A 20,613-nucleotide genomic window follows, 5' to 3' on the forward strand; every position below is an offset into this window, starting at 1 on the left:
AACGTGTAGAAGGAGATAGGTACCAAAAACGGACGGAAGAACGATCATAACTAGAAAAATTGTTATTAAGAAAATGCTCAGTAAATGCTTCCATGCTGAATGCATTGCTGAAAAATTGCTGAAAGTAGAGCTATATATATCTGAAAGGCTGGTCTAATTTAGGCCCCATTCACCTCCTGAGGGGGGAGTGTGTTTTACAGGATAAACAGTGTGTTTTACATAATAAACAAATGCATGAATATAGACATGCCTAAAATCAAATTAAACAGCAGCAGTCAGGGCTGGGACCCTAAATAAGTGTCCTTCATGTACATCGAACACAGATGAAGATATGATACAATAAACCATTAGCATGTAGTTAGCAATATAGTCTGCGCTGGGCTAGTTTACGGCTCACTTATGGTTCTACCGCTATGATACTTTATGCAACACACATTAACAAGGGCTCAAATGAACGCTCTAATATAAAGGACTCTAAGCATGCTAGCTATCACATGTGGTGAGTTATGAGCCAAAGAATGAAAATGCTAAGCTAATCGCTAGCTAAATAAACAATGTACACTTTTAAATATTATCACACAAAGTCCATATTACTGGTGAACTAATCTCATTCTCTCTATTTCTACGTTCTGGGAGGTTACCCACTCACTCTGTTACTCTCCAGCCCTCCCACAACGCTTGTCTAAAGTAATATATATGGGGGGCCATTTGGTGACATTTTTTATTGCACCAGGGCCATAAAATGCGATCAGCCATTTTTACTGGTTAACAGTCCTGTCAACTGTGTGCTGGGGCTTTTAGGCCAATTCCATAGCTTATAACAAGTAGAAAGACACCTCACTGGCCACAGCCAGTTGTTGCTAGGCACAGACACCTGTCCTCCCTAGTGGCCTGTACAGCAACAGATTTGGAAAAGGTGGACACGAATGAACACCTTCACATATGTTTAGATTGGTATAGGTAAGTGGTATTTGGATATATTGATTACTTTTATTTGCTGTTTTAGGTGGAAAACATATAGAATATAAATGATAATAGGAAACTCTTAAGCTCATTTGTCATTTAAATTGGTTTAACTTGGTACTGCTTCACTGTATTGAAACGCAAGTTTTTGCTGAGTTGATGTTCCCCAATTGTGCTATGATTTCATGGGGGTTAGAAATTGCATTAGCCTGCTTTACTGAGATATAACTGAAACAGTTTTAATTTTCTATTATTCATAAACTTCTCATCACTAACACCTACACAAATTTTACATCTCATATCACGTATCAGAAGTGTCATTGTGTCATGTCACATTATGACACTGTTTGCAGTCAAATAGACTTTGTGGTTACAGAGATAAATTCATTTGAATGTAGCTATGCCATTTTTCAGAAAACACTCTTATAGGCTTGAAAATAGGCTTGGGGTAGAAAAGGTTAAACTTAGCTGTACACAAATGAAGCAGGAAGCATAGATGAATGTATTTGAAGAGAATTGGGAGTTGTTTAAAGAGAGCTGAATTAAAATTGAGAAAAGTTGAAGCTTTGAAGGAAGCACCAACTAAACTAAAATAGTCTCATTAACTAGTAATATAATATAATATATAATATAATAATTAACCAGTCAAACACCAGTCAAACACAGAAAAAGTAATGCTTTGGCTAAAGATTTTGATTGGTGCTTTTTTTTAAAGCATTTGGAGGAAGTGTGTGTGCCTAATTACTAAACTGTAAAATAGTGTAATTCGATAGTTAAGTTAATACAACATCGATAGACTATTGTCTATCTGTCTGTTTGTCTCTCTGCCCTAGCAAACAGTGTAGAACTGACATAATCAGATCTATGTCCTGTTCTCAGAACTGTGCCTATACTTGATATTTGGCCCTAAGTATAAAGGTAATATACTAAAGCTCCACCTTTTGGTTTCACCCTGGAATTGCGTCTTTGGTGCTAAAAATGGGGATGGCCCCATTAACATTTTTAACATCTTCCCCTGACAGACCAAGGAGGGGGGCTGCTGACCATCGGCTCATGAGTGAGTGATGAGTGTGTGATCAGCGCCGAAAAGGGCACTGACAGTCGACTGAAATCGGCGAAAACAATACCGCTCCATCTGTATATAAAGCTGAAGATGTGAATTTGCACTTTTATTTTGAAAACAAGTGTGTGTAGTTAATTGCTAAAGTATAAAACAGTCTTAATGACTAGTCACAGATGACCTGTCAAAGGCAGTACAACTGCTATAAAAGCTAAACATTTGAATGGAGAAAGTTTGTGCCTGAATACTAAACTTCTAAGCTAGCTAGTATTGCTTTTTAGACCTAAAGATTTGAATTGGTGTTTTTCTTTTGAAAGGATTTGGAGAACGTTTGTGTCGGCAACAGTCCTAATAACTAGCCAGATGACCTGTCAAAAGCAGAATTAGTGCTATTTAGGCTAAAGTTCTGGATCTGCTTCATTTTGAAAGCATTTAGAGGTGTGTGCTTAATTACTAAAAAACTTGTGTAATGAATTCATCTGTAATATGCATAGAGCTGCTTTTTTAAATTGCTCAACGTAGCTGAAACATTGAACACAGCTTGAAGTAACTGAGGACTTGAATGCATACCTGAATAAATCTAAAAATCTGTTTTTGAAACAGAACTGAAAGTGCACAATAGAAGCAAAACAGTCTAGAATTTAAGAACTAAAGATGCACACATTCCTAATATTTTCCTGTAAACCATTTAATGTCAGATGTTTGGTTTTGTTTTAATCGGGCACTGAAACTTGGACTCCAACCTTAAGGTGAAGCTCTTCTGCCAGTTTTGCGAGTCTCAGCTGTGCAATACATACTAAAGGCTGAAAGAGGGGGGAATTAAACACAAGACTTCAGGGTACAGAGTGAAGCACCCTAACCACTTAGTCACAATAGCCGGTCATGTCACACACTGTAGCAGCACAATACTGTACATACAAGGAAAAGACATTTTTAAGAATTACTGAAAGATTTACAATATACAATAATATAGCTAAAAAGTGACTGATACATTAAATACATAACTCAGTTTATCTGGACAAAATCCATTTAGTTGTATTAAGAAATGAACATGTAAAGATGCCACATTGGGAATTCAACCTAGATCTCCTAATGCAGAGTTGAAGATTATAACATTGAGCCACAGGATATTAGAGCTCAAGGAAAACAAAGCCGGAGATATTTAACTGTAATTGCTTTACAGTACTGAAATTATTAATTAAGCATGAAGAAGAATGTTTTAACAGTTTAAAATATATAGATCTAAAGCAATTATATTCATTCATCATTGCAGGGGCCATTACTTCTCACAGCAGGTTCTGTTAGGGTGCCAGCAATTACTTACTAGTGACCACTACCGATAATGCACTATGCGGTAAATATGCATATAATGCTGAATGCCTTGTGAAAAACTTAAACATTTTTGAAAAAATAGCTGAAAGGGGTGGATACCAAATGGAACAGCTAAATATATCTGTAAGTAGAGATGTCCAACTCAAGCAATCCCACTCTGCACAGCATCGATCTTTTGAAGCAGAAAGGTCGCAGAGTAGTGTCTCCAGTACATATCAAAACCACCAATGCCAAAACCATGTCAGGTGACTACTGAGCTGCTTATCTGCAGATTAAACGGACTGGTTGTTTCAATATGTCAAACCTTTATAAACATGTCAAGTGGAATTAACGCCATAGACATGTTTCACACTACAGATATCTGTAATGTATTTATGACTTATGACTAAAGATATCCACACCTACATTTTGACAGATCACAATTCCAATAAAGTTATGTTTACATAATTCTCACACACAACCAGCAGATGTCGATGTTCTGACTGTGTCAAATGGTGTCGAGCAATGTGTTGATTTCAACCCAACTGTGTGCTCAGTGTGTAACAAGGCTTTGATTTCATCACTATCTGTAAGTCAAAGGAACAAAGCTGAAGAGCCTTTTTGATGGATTGGAAAACAACTTCAATCTTAATGAGATTAACATACTTTCATACTATTGTTATTTAATAAAAAGCTAAAATTTACAATGGATTGTGAGGAGCTGTACTGGCGTAAGGATTCTAATGCAAATCCATTAATCAGTCATTGCAAGGGTCACCAGTTCCTGTTATGGTGCATTATACTTATTGCATGTGCTGTAAATTTGCATATATTGCTAAATGCTGTAATGTTGAATTCATTCCTCAAGAAAGTTGTAGCGAAGATTCGCACCCCTGCTTAACAGACTTGTTACAGCAAAACCATAAGGCTTATCACAAAAATAACTTCATTTTATGAATGCCAAGGTTTCAATGAGCAACTGTGCGTTAATTAATGAAGAGTGAAAATTGTGGCCACAGTCGCGATTTAAAAATGCCACTCCTCTGCGTTTCTCCCCAGAAGTCAACAAACATTCACACATCCATTGGAGTCCATGGGAGTAATTCTGGAACTCTCTGTGCTTTGAGGCAGATCAAGACTAAAGTATAGGTGTGCAGGCTTAACCAGGCACATCATTAGAAAGAAGACAAGTCGACGAGTTAAATAATTATTGTCATAGAGTGAAAACTGTGGGTGTACTGATGAGTTAAAGAGATAAGATCTTTCTTAAAAAAACAAGATTACTTGTCACTTTATTTTAAAGTATGCTGAAGTAGTTAAAGCTGAAAGTAGACAAAGCTGAAGAGAATTTGAAAAGTTGTTTCCATTCATTTCAAAGGGAAGAAAATTGGAAAAAGCCTAATTAATATGATTATGAAAGATTCCATGCTGAATGTGTTCCTAAAGAATTGCTAAAGGTAGCTGAAACATTTAAAACTTATACATACATACAAATAGCTAAAGCATGTAAAGCATAGATTTATGTATCTGAAGAGAAATTTGAAGTTGTTTAAACAGAGTTGTTGAATTGAGGAAACTTAAAAAAGATTTGCTGAAAGTGAAGGAAGTGTATAAAGGTTTGCTTAATTTGATGTAATTTAGCTTAATGTATTAAGCAGCTAAATATCATACTTTAAACGTTTTAAGTTCAAGAGTGTGACAAACTGCCAGTTTGCAGCGGCTCCGGACTGTGCGCGCGCGCGCACACACACACACACACACACACACACACACACACATGGTACGTGCTGTAGATGAGGGAGTGACTCGAGCAGTACCGAGATCAGGTGAGGGAGAACCTGCAGGTGACGCAACGATTCCAGAAGTGATGGTATGATCAGCACGCAAGACAACGACAGTATCAACTAGGACAGAAAGTGTTACTCTTGCTACTGACCTCTATGACTAAGCTTCTGGCGAAGTCAAGGTCCATATACCGTGGTCCAGAAGATGGGCTCAGTGACTTATGAAATCCATCACCCAGACAAAGGAAAAGAAAAACAAACATACTACATCAACCTTTCGAAAGAGTGGAAGGAGCCACCGGAAAAGCAGTCAGGAGTTGCAGGGACTGTTGAACCAGCTACCGGCACTGCTTTGTCAGACGCGTGGGCGAACAATTCAATTAAATAAAATTTTATTTATATAGTGCCAAATCACAACAAAGTTATCTCAAGGCACTTTACAAGATAAGGTTTAAGACCTAACACAACTACACTCCAAATCCAACATACAACAATGTTGTGATCTCTCTTTCTAAGTCCCATCAGAACAACATTTTGAATAGCTGTAGGCTTTTTAAGGAGCTGTTAGGACATCCTATGAGTAAGGAGTTAAAGTAGTCCAGCCCAGAGGTAACAAATGCATGGATCAGTTTCTCTGCATCTGCATTCTCTGTAGGATGCTTCTAATTCTAGCTATATTTCTAAGATGAAAGTAGGCGGTTCTGGAGATTTATTTAATATACAATACAAGAGCGATCCTGGTCAAAGATGACACCAAGGTTCCTTACAGCAGAATTGTTGCCAGATTCAAGCATATGATTCCATCATCTTTTGCCTCATTGTCTTGTAGTTACACAGAGGAGAACAGTCCTTAATTTTTATGAATAGGTTGACTGTCTTGTAGATGATGCTGCAGCTTCTCTACGTACAATGTTAGACACAGTGGCTCCTCTGAAGAAGAAGGCAGTGAATCAGAGGAGGTTAGCTATGTGGTATAACTCAGAGATCCGCAGGCTAAAGCACAGGACCAGACAACTAGGAAGGCAGCGGCTTTCCAGCAAAATAAATGTAAACTGCATTGCATGGAAGGACAGTCTAATAATATATAAAAAGCACTTTGTGCTGCTAGAAAGACATATTATTCCTCCTTAATTGAGGAAAACAAAAACAACCCCAGATTTCTTTTTAGCACTGTAGCCAGGCTGACTAAGAGTCATAGCTGTGTTGAGCCTACTATCCCCTATTATCCCCTTAAATCTCAGTAGCAATGACTTTATGAACTACTTTACTAATAAAATTATCACCATTAAAGAAGACATTCAGCAGCAACTTCCTCCAAATGACAGAATGCACCGTCTAGATCCATCAACCTTAAATTTATCCTCTGTCTTACCTAGACAGCTTCTTCCCCATAACTCATATGGAGTTAACCTCAATAATCACAAGTAGCCCAGTGCTCTGAGAACAAAGTGTTCTGCTGGAAGCATAATTGAATGTTGTTGTCGTGTTCCTCTGCCTGTAAACCTTAACAACTGTTGAAAAGCATACCATACATCTGTGGGGGCGCCGCTCATGTGGCAGCTCACTGCTCCCCCAAGGGGGATGGGTCAAATGCAGAGAATGAATTTCCCCACTGTGGGACTATTAAGGGTTAATTTCTTTCTTTCTTCTTTCACTGGTATGAGGAGGGTCAGCGCCTGTAAGTCGACAGAAATGAGCAAAAATGAACTGCTGCATCTGTACATACTGTTTGAAAAACTTTCTCAAAGCATCGTTATAGTAAATGTTGTAATAGCCGTTAAAATGTGAACCCTGTGCACTTTTGCATCTCCAAACACATTGATTGGGCAGCAGTACTCTAACCATCCAGTGGCAGGTGCTCATGACCTTCCTACATGTTTACAGAGTCACAGTAACTCCAGATGGAATCTTGAGGCTCCACAACATCAGCAGAGCAGATGAAGGGAAATACACCTGTTTTGCTGAAAACTACTTGGGCAAAGCCAACAGCACTGGACACCTGTCTGTCAGAGGTACACATTTCTTTTGGAATCTTAGAATGTAAAACCTGACTATAAAGCAGTTGAAGCATTTAGATGGAAGCCAGGTAGAGGCCTGAGGAGATAAGTGTAACTGTTTTCTTCTATTATCTGAATGATTTGTCATTGCAGATGCCACTAAGGTCACCCTGGCCCCTTCCAATGCTGACATCAATCAGGGGGAGAATGTGACACTACAGTGTCATGCCTCCCATGACCCTACCATGGACCTGACATTCACATGGGCCATTAATGGGGTTCTGCTTGACCTGGAACGTTCTACTGGGCCTTACCATCGGGTGGAAGGGGTAAGTCCTGACTTGCTCTCTGTCAAAACTACTGTGGCAATGTTCTATTACTGTTATTTCATATTCAAACAAAAGCAACAAAACAAAAGAACAACAAAATAAAATGGCATCTTAGTTTGGGAGTTTTTCTGCAGATTTAAATCATTTTAGTGGTATTTGTTTAGCAGTGCTTCTTTAGACCTACACAAAATCCAGACTTAGCTTTCGTCCAGGAAACTTCTTGTCATGCTACAGTGGTAGCAATGAAAAGTGTCAGCCTCAACTGTGGTTGGCATCCACCTTTAATGCTGTATCACCGTGTTTACACCATGTAAGAGTGTGTGCTATGACCTTTTGGCCTGTAGATGGCGATTGACTCCCACTACTGGTCCTAAAATGCTGTTAAGATAAGATAAGATAAGATAGACCTTTATTCGTCCGACAATGGAGAAATTTCCATGTTGCACCAGCAGTACAAAACAAGAGCTCAGTCAAGATTATTTACAATTTAAGTAAAATTAAAAATACATCCTATATATACACACAATTGCACACTGAGGTGATGGGTAATTCTACCATAGGTTGATCGGATATTGCACAATGTAAAAGTTTGCCCAAACATTTGTATGGTGACCACAGTATGACAGACCACAGGTGACAATTGTAGCAGTTACAATACACAGCGATTTACTAGGAGCAGCTAAGTTTGTAAAGTCTTACAGCAGCAGGTAGCAGGCAGCAGGCTGTTCATTGTGTTATAGAGGCTCATGTGAACAACTGTTGTTTAAGTCCTGGGTAGTATAGTGGTTAAGGTAAAGGGCTTGGAAATGTCTGTTCCGAGTTTAAATCTCCGTGCGACCAATGCTTTAATTTAATTAATTAATTTCATTTCATTTCATTTCATTTACCGGAAAAACACAGTTGTATTTCATCATTATCATTTTGCCCACAAGACACTTTAAGAAAGCACTGCATTTTTTTCATAGTTTTACCTGTTTTACTCATGCATAGTAATCCTATGTAGAACAAACAAGTTGCTGCATTAATGAGTCGTTGATATACTTGATATAGTCCTGGCGTTCTGACATGCCATAGAGAGATTTTATACCATTTATTTATTTATATTAATTATTATCCTCTACAAGTTAGCAGTGGTAGTCTCTGAGACTTAATTTTTGAACGACAATAATAATCGTGTTTTAAAAAAGTGAAAGATTTTGGCGTCCCACAGCTTAGGTGCATATAATCCTGCTGCCTGACGTAAACACGTCCCTGCACTAATACAGAATAGGGGGAAGGAATGTGAAGTTTGACTTTGCGACTGTGAACCAACATGAGACACCATGTTTACAGCGCAGAGCAAGTTCGCTGAGTTTCCATGCACAGTCTGACTTTTATTTACATTGCGCTGAGTTCAGCCCAGCTGTGAGTTCATCATGTCCCTTTCCCAACGGCGCATTCGTATGATAATGTATTCTCACCTTGGCTGAAAGTTCTGTTGAAAAACGCATCTAAACTTTACCATCAACTGATCTGCTAGACTACGTAATTTAAAACTTTACATTCAGTGCAATAATTATCTAATTGTAGTGATGTGACATTCCATATCGAGTATAGGAGCCGGTGTTTCTGCGATGCGCGCACAGAGGCTTGCTTTATTTAGGGGCGGAGCTGAAAATGAAGAAAAAGAAATAATGTACAAAAAAAACTATATCGTCTAAGACCTGTCACAATGGAGAAACTGATGTTTTTAAATTATAAAAAAAAGATGTGTCTCCTAGACCCTAATCACTGGCCATACCCCAACGTTACTAAAGCACAATCATTGTCCGTACCCTCACCTCATTGTAAATAATCATTTCCAATTAATAATTTTACATGATGCATAATGTATGTATGTATGTATGTATGCATGTATGTATGTATGTATATACAGTATAACATACAATATACATGTTTTGCGTACTTCTTTATTTTGCTGACAGTTTAATTCACAGGCTTACAGGCTTACTTACTATGCAATCTTCTTCTGAACAACATAGTTGATGTTGTTCAGAAGAAGATTGCATAGTAAGCACATTGACAAGGGATTGAATGGCAACTCAGTCCAGACAATAGTCACCCAACGTAACCACTGGACTATCACAGGACATGGACAGGAATGCCCCCACAGAATGAATAGTCATGGATAATGTCTCAATTTGAATGTGGCAATGTTTATTTGAGAGTGAGTATTGCGTTTCAAACTACCCACATTTGAGCACACAACAGATACTTCATAGTAAAATAGGTTTGGTGTAATATATGTATGTTACAGATAGAAACGAAGAGCCAGACCTGAGTTGCGCTGTAGTGCATTGGAAGCTCTTAACGTTGCGCCACCTGGTGGTTAAAATGAGACTAGCGTCCTGATTTTTTTCAGCCAGCTGCACCCGTGGCGACGCAACGGTACTGCATTGAAAATGCTTGTCACTTTTGACTGCTACCACTGTAGATAGAATATCTTACAGTTTTCATTGCTTTCTTTGATTCAGCCTGCCAATGAGTGCCACATTGTCTAAACAGCTAACACATAGTTGTAAACAGCTGCTCCAATGTCAAATGACATGTTTGCAAAAGGCTCTAACTGTGTCAAAACATTTGAAATATACAACAAAAGCTTGTTTTATCTGTAAAATACAATATTTGTTGTTATAGCAAATTTACCAAATTTACCTTTTTGCAAACAATTGTATCTAGAGAAGAAATGCTTTCAGTCCATGACATTCATTTTTTTCAAAACCGTGGCTAAAAAAATGAAATATTATAAATATTACACAAAATACATAAACCAAAATACAGTCTATAAATCTATTGGAGGATAAGACACATTCAGTATTGATACTCAGGATCTGCTTTAGACCTCCTCCACCTTTTTATAAGGCCTGAATTCTTATTGAAAATTGAAGATTTGTGTGAAGGAGTGTCAAACAATTGCTATGGTGATTTCATACTGGTCTTGGTAGTTTCTAGTAGTTAGGAATCAACAGTTTCTGTTTGGTGACCAAAGCTAAAACAATGGTGTTTAGACTGTTTAAATGACATCAGTTTTAACTGTTTTGCAAAAGGGTGGGGAACATGTGTCCGTCCAATGATAATGGGTTTACACATTTGCTAGCCATGTCTTGGTCTGCTGAAATTATGATGAAAACTGAGTGTCTTAAATCAGGTCAAAGTGATCAATAAAAACTGTAATGATTTCTATATACAACAATACAATAAGATTTAAGACATAAGAACCCAACAAAACTGAATGTCTGACTGCTTTGGTTATGTCATTATAGAAAGAAAACATTGGTGATCTGTTCATTGTGAACGCTCAGCTCAGTCAAGCGGGGATTTATACTTGTACTGCTCAGACTGTGGTGGACAGTGCCTCAGCTTCAGCAAAATTAGTGGTCCGAGGTAAGTTATGTTGTATCAAGAGAAGCGCGAAAATCCTGCAAAATACTAAGTGCGTTAATATCAAGAAAGAAGCATGTTGTGCAGTTAGAGTTAGAGCTATAACTTGTGTTTGTAAGTCAGTTACTGTTACTGGATTATCCGAAATAAACCATATGGCACAGATCAAGCACAGGTTCTGTAGGTGTATGATATAAGCACAGGTGGGAATGCTAAAAAAATTAAAAAATGGAAATAATCATGTTATTTAGATGATTAAATGATGTGTAAGCGAGGTGAGCGTGTTTTTTTGTTATGTGTTAAAAGGCCCCCCTGGTCCACCTGGAGGATTATTGGTGAAGAATGTTGCTGCGACATCAGTGGAACTCAGGTGGAGTCGAGGCTACGACAACCATAGTCCCATCGGCAAATATATGATCATGGGACAATCACCACTGTCGTCAGAATGGAAGAAGATGAGGACAGGTGTGTGTGTGTGTGTGTGTGTGTGTGTGTGTGTGTGTGTGTGTGTGTGTGTGTGTGTGTGTGTGTGTGTGTGTGTGTGTGTGTGTGTGTGTGTGTGTGTGTGTGTTTTTGTGTTTTTGTGTGTGTGTGTGTGTGTGTGTGCGTGCGTGCGTGCGTGCGTGCGTGCGTGCGTGCGTGTGTGTCAAGCTGCTTTTTTGCAGAACCCCTGCTTGAAAGGGGCACCACATAAGGAATGGGTAGTTGGATTTCATTGACCACAAAATTCCTTTCCTTTTCAATTTAATTTTATTTTGAATCTTCCCACTCATCAGTTAGTTAGTCAGGTCGAATAGCCAAATATGACAAATAATTAGGTAAAAAACCTTGAGCAAATAAATACATGAACTCTTACTGTGCATAAATTAATTTAATTCAATTTAATTTTATTTATATAGCACCAAATCACAATAAGATTATCTCAAGGCACTTTACAAGGTAAGGTTTAGTACCTTACATAACTAAACCTAATGAATCCCACATTCAGCAAGCCTTTAATTGTAATAATTACAATTTAACACCATCAGTGGAGAGAAAAAACTCCCTCTCTAACGAGGAAGAAACCTCCAGCAGAACCAGGCTGAATGTGGGCGGCCAACTGCCTCGACCAGTTGGGGTGAGGGGAGAGAGAGAGAGAGAGAAAAGCACAACAACAACAAATAAGCAACAACAGACCACAGGCAGGATGGTTGAACCAGGGACTGGATACGGGCAGGGTGGTTCGATTCGCAGCTGCCCATCACACTAATAGCTCTGAGTTCAATGATACCTGTAGGTGACGACAGAGTGGGAGAAAGAGAGGGGGGGGAAGCACAATTACTGGAAAGAAAGAGATAAGGTTAGTTAAACATGGGAGGTTATTGGATAGAAGAGTTAGAAGGAAACACAGGAGCTCAGTGTATAAATTAAGTCCCCCAGCAGTCTATGTCTATTGCAGCTTAACTAAGAGATGGTTCCTGTGACTAACAATCATAGCCAGTGACCTGGACCATCTCTAACTATAAGCTTTATCAAAAAGGAAGGTTTTAAGACTAATCTTAAAGGTGGAGAGTGTGTCAGCTTCTCAAACCTGAAGAGGGAGCTGGTTCCAGCGGAGAGGAGTTTGGTAGCTAAAAGCTCTGCCTCCTGTTCTACATTTAAAGACTCTAGAAACCACAAGTAGCCCAGCGCTCTGAGAACAAAGCGTTCTGCTGGGAGCATAAGGAACTATGAGGTCTTTAAGATAAGAAGAAGCTTTATCATTAAGTGCTTTGTAGGTGAGTAGGGAAATTTTAAATTCTATCCTACATTTTACAGGCAGCCAGAGAAGCTAATGTAGGAGAAATGTGATCTCCAATTAGATACATAAATAATAAATTACATCATTAAACAGTATTTCATTCAATTAGCATAATGAATTTACAGATTAAATACACTGTTAAATTACCTCAATACAATGTTAACTCGGTTTTACAAAAAAATGATAATACTATGTGCTGGGCAGCGATTTAAACCCCATTAAAAACGTGTGAACTGCATGAGTTCTTTGTGATTAATCGCGATTAACGCATTAATATGACAACCACTTAGCTATGGCATTTGTTAGCTTGTCTTGCTTTTGTTTATACTTCTCCCACACGCTACATCCAATGTAGCTTGCTGACTTGTCTCCCTCCGCTTTTTGTTCAGGTGGGTGATTTGCTGGCATCAGCGGTGTGTATTGCAGTATTACTGAATTTAAGTGATACTTCAGACTCAACGTACTCCGTTGATTCAGGTTTGCCGTGCGTGACTTGTTTCCATGAAATCTGCCATTCGGAAGACATTTAAATTGATAATGTCCACGTAAGACACCTTTATTCTCTTCGATTCTAGTTCACTGAGTTGCTGCAGCAGTCTTAGGTCTCGCCCCCAAAGGCTCTGATTGGTTGAGAAGCGTACAGTATCTCAGGCCAGTACTGGTCAACAGCTTGCTCCTCCGGAAGGGACTTTCCAAATATTAATAACGGAAATAAACTGCGTTTATGCGCATTGTCAGCATTAACACAAAGCGTACATACATTAAGACCACTAGCGGCAACACACAAGAGCGGACACACAGTAAAGTACTTGTCGCTATCCAAAGATTAAAGTTATTAAGAATGGCGGTTGACGCCAAACGTGGCGGTTGAACTGATTGGAACATATTTCCTTGCCAGCTGCCTCTCCATGCTTCCTCATCATCGTGTGTATTTACTTGCTATTCTTATTACGTATGATCATCATTTGAATTAACCCATCTCCTGTAACATACATCAGAACCAGAGAACATTGAAGGGAATGCAGAATCGGCTCGTGTGATGGGACTGACGCCCTGGATGGATTATGAATTCCAGGTCATCGCCAGCAACATTCTAGGCAGTGGCGAGCCCAGTATGCCGTCACACACCATCCGCACACAGCAGGCAGGTAAGGGTCACAGTGTAGACACAGGATTATGGTAACTAGGTTTTTACAGTTCATTTAGACACACTTGTCATTAAATTTCTGTATATTTTGATCTCAGCTCCCACGGTGGCCCCCAGTGGACTTGGAGGAGGAGGAGGAGATCGTCATGAACTCATAATTACCTGGACAGTAAGTGTTTATTTTGTATTAATTGAATTTTTTTTTATTAAGTAAATATAGTTTTGGCCTATTTGAAACACTACAAGTGTACAACAATCACAAGAAATTTAAAGCAGTTTAAACTATAGTTTTCTTATTACGGATCCAAACATTAAAATCCACAATTCTACACTACACTCTACACAGCCCATGGTCAGAGAGTACCAAAATGGGGATGGCTTCGGCTACGTTCTGGCATTCCAAAAGAAAGGGATTGCCTTGTGGACAACGGTACGCATTCCTCACGTGGAGTCCACCAGATATGTTTACTACAATGACAGCTTGATGCCATACAGCCCCTTTGAGGTGAAGATCAAAGCTTACAACCGTAGGGGAGAAGGGCCCTTCAGCCAGATTGCTGTGGTTCACTCTGCTGAGGAAGGTAAGTTATACATACATATGTCAATGAGACCTTGTAGCTTCTGCAACGTCTTCCCTGCTGCTGCAACTCAGGCTTCACAATTCAAGCAACATAACTACAACAATGACTACTTGTACAAGTGCTAACTTCATCTGGATAATGTAATTGGATTAAATACATTTAATCAACTAAATGTATATTTTTCAGTGTAATCACGTTATCACTGAAATAAGTTCACAGGAGCAATGTGAAGTGTTACATCAACATTTAGGATGGCTTCCAGGAAGACATACTGTACATTTTATGTTTCATTTATGTATACAGCTTATAAGTCAGAGGAACATTATATTATTGCGTAAAATCAAACATCCATTCATCCATCTATTTTGTACCGCTTAGTCCCATGCCAGATCGCAGGGGGGCTGGAGCCTATCCCAGCTATCTACAGGTGGGGTACACCCTGGACAGGTCGCCAGTCCTATATTTAAACAAGTCGATATAAATGTGTATAGTGTAAAACCGAACAACAGGCCCAGCTCTAACCAATTTGGCGCCCTAGGCAAGATTTCAGGTGGCGCCATATAATTTGTATCAGAAAAAGTCCCAAACAGTTTTAAAACTCACAGTGCATTTAACACTAGAACTACTGGGATTTCTAAATATACCCATTCCTACTAGAAGGTGGTCAAATGATCTGCTCGGCTAGCTGAGACCCTGAATCATCTGTGAACAGCTGCTTTTGTTAGGTAAAGAGGGCCATCACTGAAGCACTCTAGGTGGTGGGTTGCGTGGGCTTGCTGACCCTGCTCCTGCCTGCAAGGCTGCACAGTTCCTATGAGTCTATGAGTGACATCCACTGTTACAATGTTCCACCGCTATGTGCTTGGATTTACAACATGAAAGGATGTGCGATAGGAGCAAAAAGCAATAAGAGACATCAACAATACAATAAGACAGTTTTAGATCCTTCTCAGATGTGGCGAAGTTCTGTTTATTTACTAAAAAAAAAAACTAGTTCAAATATAGTTTGCACTGTAACGTCACCAAAAATTACAGAAAAGATAACAGTACATCCATCAAATTTTAACACATGTGCAATAAAAAATATAAACAGAAAACGCTTGAGAGCGTTTCCGTTTTATATTCCGTTTATTTCGTTATTACTTCTTTCACCTGTACCACATAAAGTCATTGCAGAGCTACAGCCGTGTTCCTACAAAGTTAACCAGCTGTTTATTTCGTTATTCCCTCTTTCATGTCCGTCTGGTGAATGAAAGTGGGCGTGGCCATCCACGTCCCAGAGCGGTGACACTGGGGGATGGGAAACACGCATCAACACGCAGGACAAAGATCTGCGTTTCTCTGCTGCTACAGCCTGGCTGCGTTGGGTTGTTAGTCTCCCTTTCACCTCTACCATATGAAATGAAATGTGTTCCTACGAAGTTGATCAGCCGCTTTCAGAATCAGTATCGTGTTTTTCCCCAGCTTTGAACAGGGAAAACATTTTTTTATTTACAAAAGAATGTTTGTCAAAGTTATTGTCACCAAAAATTACAAAAAAAAACAGAAGAACAAAAGTACAGCCATATAGTTTGAACAAATGTGCAAAAATAATATAAACAAAAAACTCGTGAAAGCATTTCCGTTTTTATATTCCGTTTATTTACACATAAAAAGTTATCGCAGAATTATTCCCATGTTAAAAATATACAAAGATCACCTCCAATGATAGAAGACAGTTTTAGATTTTTCTCAAATGTGGCGAGGCTTCATAAAAAAAAGTTCACACAGTTCACACATGGTTTGCGCTGTCACCAAAAATTACAACCAATTACAACCAAGTGGGTAAGTCTAAAATAATGACACATTGTTCGTTTTTTGTCTGCTTTGCGTTGCAGTCACTTGTCACAGAAGTGGCATGTCCATGGTCTTTGCTTGATACACTGTCCACATGTGTATTTGTAGGAAATAACGAAATAAAAGGAATATAGAACCGAAACGCTTTCACGCGTTTTTGGTTTATATTATATTTTTAATTGCACATTCGTTAAAACTAGATGGGTGTACTGTCGTCTTTTCTGTATTTTTTGATGCTGTTACAGTGCAATACTGTGTGAAATTTATATATTGTTTTTGTAAATGAACAAAGCTTCGCCACATTTGGGAAAGATTTGAAACTGTCTTATTGTATTGTTGTTAAAAAAAGTGTTTTTATGTGTACATTTCGTTAATTTCTTTATTTCCCCTTTCACCTGTACCACACGAAAGGCATCGCAGCGCTGCAGCCATGTTCCCAAGAGGTTCCTCATCCACCTTCGGCTGTGACACGTACACGGACATTGTTCTGGTAACTTTCATGTAGACACAGAACTCTTCAAAGTGTTTTCAAACGTAGATTTCGTTAATTACGTGATTCATTAACAACATGTAAATGCGAATGCTGCACTGAGCTGTCTTTTGCTGTTATTATAGCTGAAAGGATGAACGCGTGTAAAATATTTGATAAGGGCCCGTTTGACAAGTCAAGTGCGGCACTTGCTAGGGATCATAACGAGCCATTGATGGAGTGAATGGCCCGGGCCCATCCCGCATTATCTATGCGTGTAAATGTGTGGAGATTGGTGGGGAACTTGCTATCAGCATAAGAGAGGTGTTTGTAGCGGTGGTACAGGTGAATGCAGGGTGGGCCCGTTATCACCCATAGCAAGTGCACCATTTGCATTTACATGTTGCATATGAACAACGAAATTAATGAAATCTACGTTTGAAAAAACTTTTAGGAGTTCTGTGTCTACATGAAAGCGGGCAGAACAACGTCCGTCTATGACTCACTGCTGAAAACGGCTGGTGAAACATAGCTGTAACTCCGCAATGACTTCATGTGGTACGGGTGAAAGGGGAAATAACGAAATAAACGGAATATAAAACCGAAACGCTTTCAAGCGTTTTTGGTTTATATTATACTTTTAATTACACATTTGTTCAAACTATATGGCTGTACTGTCGTTTTTTTTAATTTTTGGTGACAATAACTTTGACAAACATTCTTTTGTAAATAAAAAAATGTTTGCCCTGTTCAAAGCTGGGGAGGAACACATTTCATTTGGTACAGGTGAAAGGGAGACTAACAACCCAACGCAGCGAGGCACTTTTTATGTGTAAATAAACGGAATATAAAAACGGAAATGCTTTCACGAGTTTTTTGTTTATATTATTTTTGCACATTTGTTCAAACTATATGGCTGTACTTTTGTTCTTCTGTTTTTTTTTTTGTAATTTTTGGTGACAATAACTTTGACAAACATTCTTTTGTAAATAAAAAAATGTTTTCCCTGTTCAAAGCTGGGGAAAAACACGATACTGATTCTGAAAGCGGCTGATCAACTTCGTAGGAACACATTTCATTTCATATGGTAGAGGTGAAAGGGAGACTAACAACCCAACGCAGCCAGGCTGTAGCAGCAGAGAAACGCAGATCTTTGTCCTGCGTGTTGATGCGTGTTTCCCATCCCCCAGTGTCACCGCTCTGGGACGTGGATGGCCACGCCCACTTTCATTCACCAGACGGACATGAAAGAGGGAATAACGAAATAAACAGCTGGTTAACTTTGTAGGAACACGGCTGTAGCTCTGCAATGACTTTATGTGGTACAGGTGAAAGAAGTAATAACGAAATAATCGGAATATAAAACGGAAACGCTCTCAAGCGTTTTCTGTTTATATTTTTTATTGCACATGTGTTAAAATTTGATGGATGTACTGTTATCTTTTCTGTAATTTTAGCATTTGCATTTACATGTTGTAAATGAATAACGAAATTAACCAAATCTACGTTTGAAAAAACTGTGAAGAGTTCCGTGTCTACATGAAAGCGGGCAGAACAACGTCCGTCCATGACGCACTGCCGAAAGCGGCTTGTGAACCTCTGTACTGTACTGCCGTCTTTTTTGTTTTTCTGGAAACGCTACAGTGCAATAATTTATTTAGTTTTTTTGTAAATAAGCAAAGCAGCAAAACTGTCTTATTGTATTGTTGATGTTTTTCATTGCTTCCTTCGGTGAGACCGCAACAATGACACTCGTCCTTTCACGTTTTTAAATCCAAGCACATAGCGGTGGAACAGTGGATGTCACTCATAGACTCATAGGAACCTGAGTAGGAACCCTGCTCTGCCTTGCAGGCAGCAGCAGGGTCAGGAAGCCCATCCGTCCCACCCCACAGAGTGCGTCGGTGATGGCCCTCTTTACGTAACAAAAGCGGCTCTTGGCAGGGTGCCAGCTGGAGCGTGGCGGACAAGTGATCACCCAGCCGTAGTTAGGGGTATATGTAAAGGTGTACGTCCCTTAGTAGTTCTAGTGTTAAAAGCAACTATTCTCTTTATTAACTTTTGGAGCCACAGACTTCATGTGTTGCATGTTTTGAAATGTGTCTGAAATGTAGCGTCTATTAACCATACAGGCCGATAAAACTGCTGGGTTTGCTTACCGGTGTCTTTTCTTTTACTAGTTTGCTTTAGCTCTGAACTCGTGTTTGCTTATTTTCGCTTTTGTTGCTATGCTGGATGAATGGTGCCACTTTTCAAACAAACACAAGCAGCTGATTGACCCAATCAGTAGTAGTACTGTGATTGACAGAGAGGAGGAGCCAATCAGGAGAGAAAACAGTTTTTGGTCATGTGTACGTCAATCAAAACGACACCAAAATATTATTAACTGCTGTGTCAAAACTATCATATACTGGCTGTTAATAATTATCGTATATCTGGTAACACTGGTGGAAGTTAAACTTTTTTCTTCCCCCATTTCTGGCGCCCCCTGGATGTACGGCGCCCTTAGCATTTGCCTATACTGCGTATGTCACGGGCCGGCCTTGCTGAATGATGGAAGAAATTACATTATATATATATATATATATATATATATATATATATATATACCTCTTCTCACAGAACCAACGGTAGGACCACCAAGCACTAACGCCACAGCACTCACTGCATTTGAGATCCAGGTTTCATGGGAACCTGTCCAGCAACTCAGTGCCAATGGGATCCTGAGAGGTTATGAGGTGAGAATACAATGCATAAAGTACATGGAGACCACTAATGAAATTTACTGTACAGTGTATGTGCTCCTTAAACTGGAACCATAACAGGTTGGAAATGACTGGAGCCTTTTTTAACTTGGATGTTAAGGTAACATAGTCCAGTCATGATTCTAATTGTGTGTAAATATGTAGTCCACCTAAATGTTCCCTATACTGCCGACTCATAAACACTGCGGTAAAATGGTTGTGTTATTAATCTGGATCCTCATCAAGGAGGTCTTTGTCCTGCAGGTTTAACACTTCTAGACTTTGTAGATGAGGTTAGGTAACTGTCCTCTCATCTGCTTTTATGGTTCTTATCATTTTATTACCTACTTTCAGACTTCACTATCAGTGATCTGTATTTTAATATAAACTAGTTAAAGTCCAGACAATTTTAAAATGGAAATACCAACTTCCCTTCTACTTTAGGAATGTTGTGCCTTCGGAAGGTTCTCAAGTTAAGTTAGTAAATGTTTTTTTTTCTCAGATACGGTACTGGCGGCAGCATGAAAGGGAAGCAGCGGCTGATCGAGTGAGGACGGCAGGATTGGAAACAGCAGCCAGAGTGTCTGGACTTCGGCCCAGCACTCGATACCATGTTGCTGTCCTAGCATATAACAGCGCCGGCACCGGGCCGCCCTCACCCCGCACCACTGTCACAACCAGAAAACCACGTACAGTGATATTCACACACAGTCACGAATCAACAAAGAGACTGAACATTACTAAAGTAGCACATACTGTGGAGGAAGTGATACCATCTTTATTGAAGGTTCCTGGGGAGTAATCTCCTTCTACTTGTAGACATGGATTATCCCTCTGTACTGTAGCACATCCTGAACTGAATTTATTCAACAGGAGGTTGGACATCAGCAGCAAAGGTTTTACCTCCTGGGTTAAGCCACGTGATCACATGCACAGATTTTAACTTTGAAAAGTGTGTCTGTCCTATGTGTTAGTAATGTATATGTTTTTGTTTCAGCTCCTAATCGTTCCCCAGGCAACGTGTCATGGAAGACAGAAGGCTCCTGGGTAAAGTTGCGGTGGGACCATGTGAAGGCCATGCACAATGAATCAGCTGTACTGGGCTACAAGGTGAGTTAATATTTACATCTCATGTTTACTGCAAAATGAGTAACCCTAACCCCAAAAACAGATAGAAGAGAGTCAAATACCT

At 39.3% G+C, this 20,613-nt stretch overlaps 1 protein-coding gene and 1 long non-coding RNA gene across 2 annotated transcripts in view; both read left to right on the top strand.

The window, feature by feature from the left end:
* Positions 1 to 20,613, top strand: part of cntn2 (contactin 2) — a 52,672-nt gene that overhangs the window by 20,385 nt on the left and 11,674 nt on the right. Inside the window, exons 12-21 of the mRNA XM_029150698.3 lie at positions 7,003 to 7,130; positions 7,269 to 7,444; positions 10,747 to 10,867; positions 11,171 to 11,329; positions 13,643 to 13,792; positions 13,890 to 13,960; positions 14,138 to 14,372; positions 19,300 to 19,415; positions 19,924 to 20,110; positions 20,419 to 20,531. Coding sequence (XP_029006531.1) covers positions 7,003 to 7,130; positions 7,269 to 7,444; positions 10,747 to 10,867; positions 11,171 to 11,329; positions 13,643 to 13,792; positions 13,890 to 13,960; positions 14,138 to 14,372; positions 19,300 to 19,415; positions 19,924 to 20,110; positions 20,419 to 20,531 — 1,456 coding nt within the window. The remainder of the gene's footprint in view (positions 1 to 7,002; positions 7,131 to 7,268; positions 7,445 to 10,746; positions 10,868 to 11,170; positions 11,330 to 13,642; positions 13,793 to 13,889; positions 13,961 to 14,137; positions 14,373 to 19,299; positions 19,416 to 19,923; positions 20,111 to 20,418; positions 20,532 to 20,613) is intronic.
* On the top strand, positions 11,336 to 13,636 carry LOC129604108 (uncharacterized). The gene is made up of 3 exons (XR_008694737.1): positions 11,336 to 12,621; positions 13,034 to 13,121; positions 13,220 to 13,636. It is a non-coding gene; the product is annotated as an uncharacterized LOC129604108 (long non-coding RNA).

The sequence above is a fragment of the Betta splendens genome, chromosome 5, assembly GCF_900634795.4.
Source record: "Betta splendens chromosome 5, fBetSpl5.4, whole genome shotgun sequence".
NCBI classification, from domain to species: Eukaryota; Metazoa; Chordata; class Actinopteri; order Anabantiformes; family Osphronemidae; genus Betta; species Betta splendens.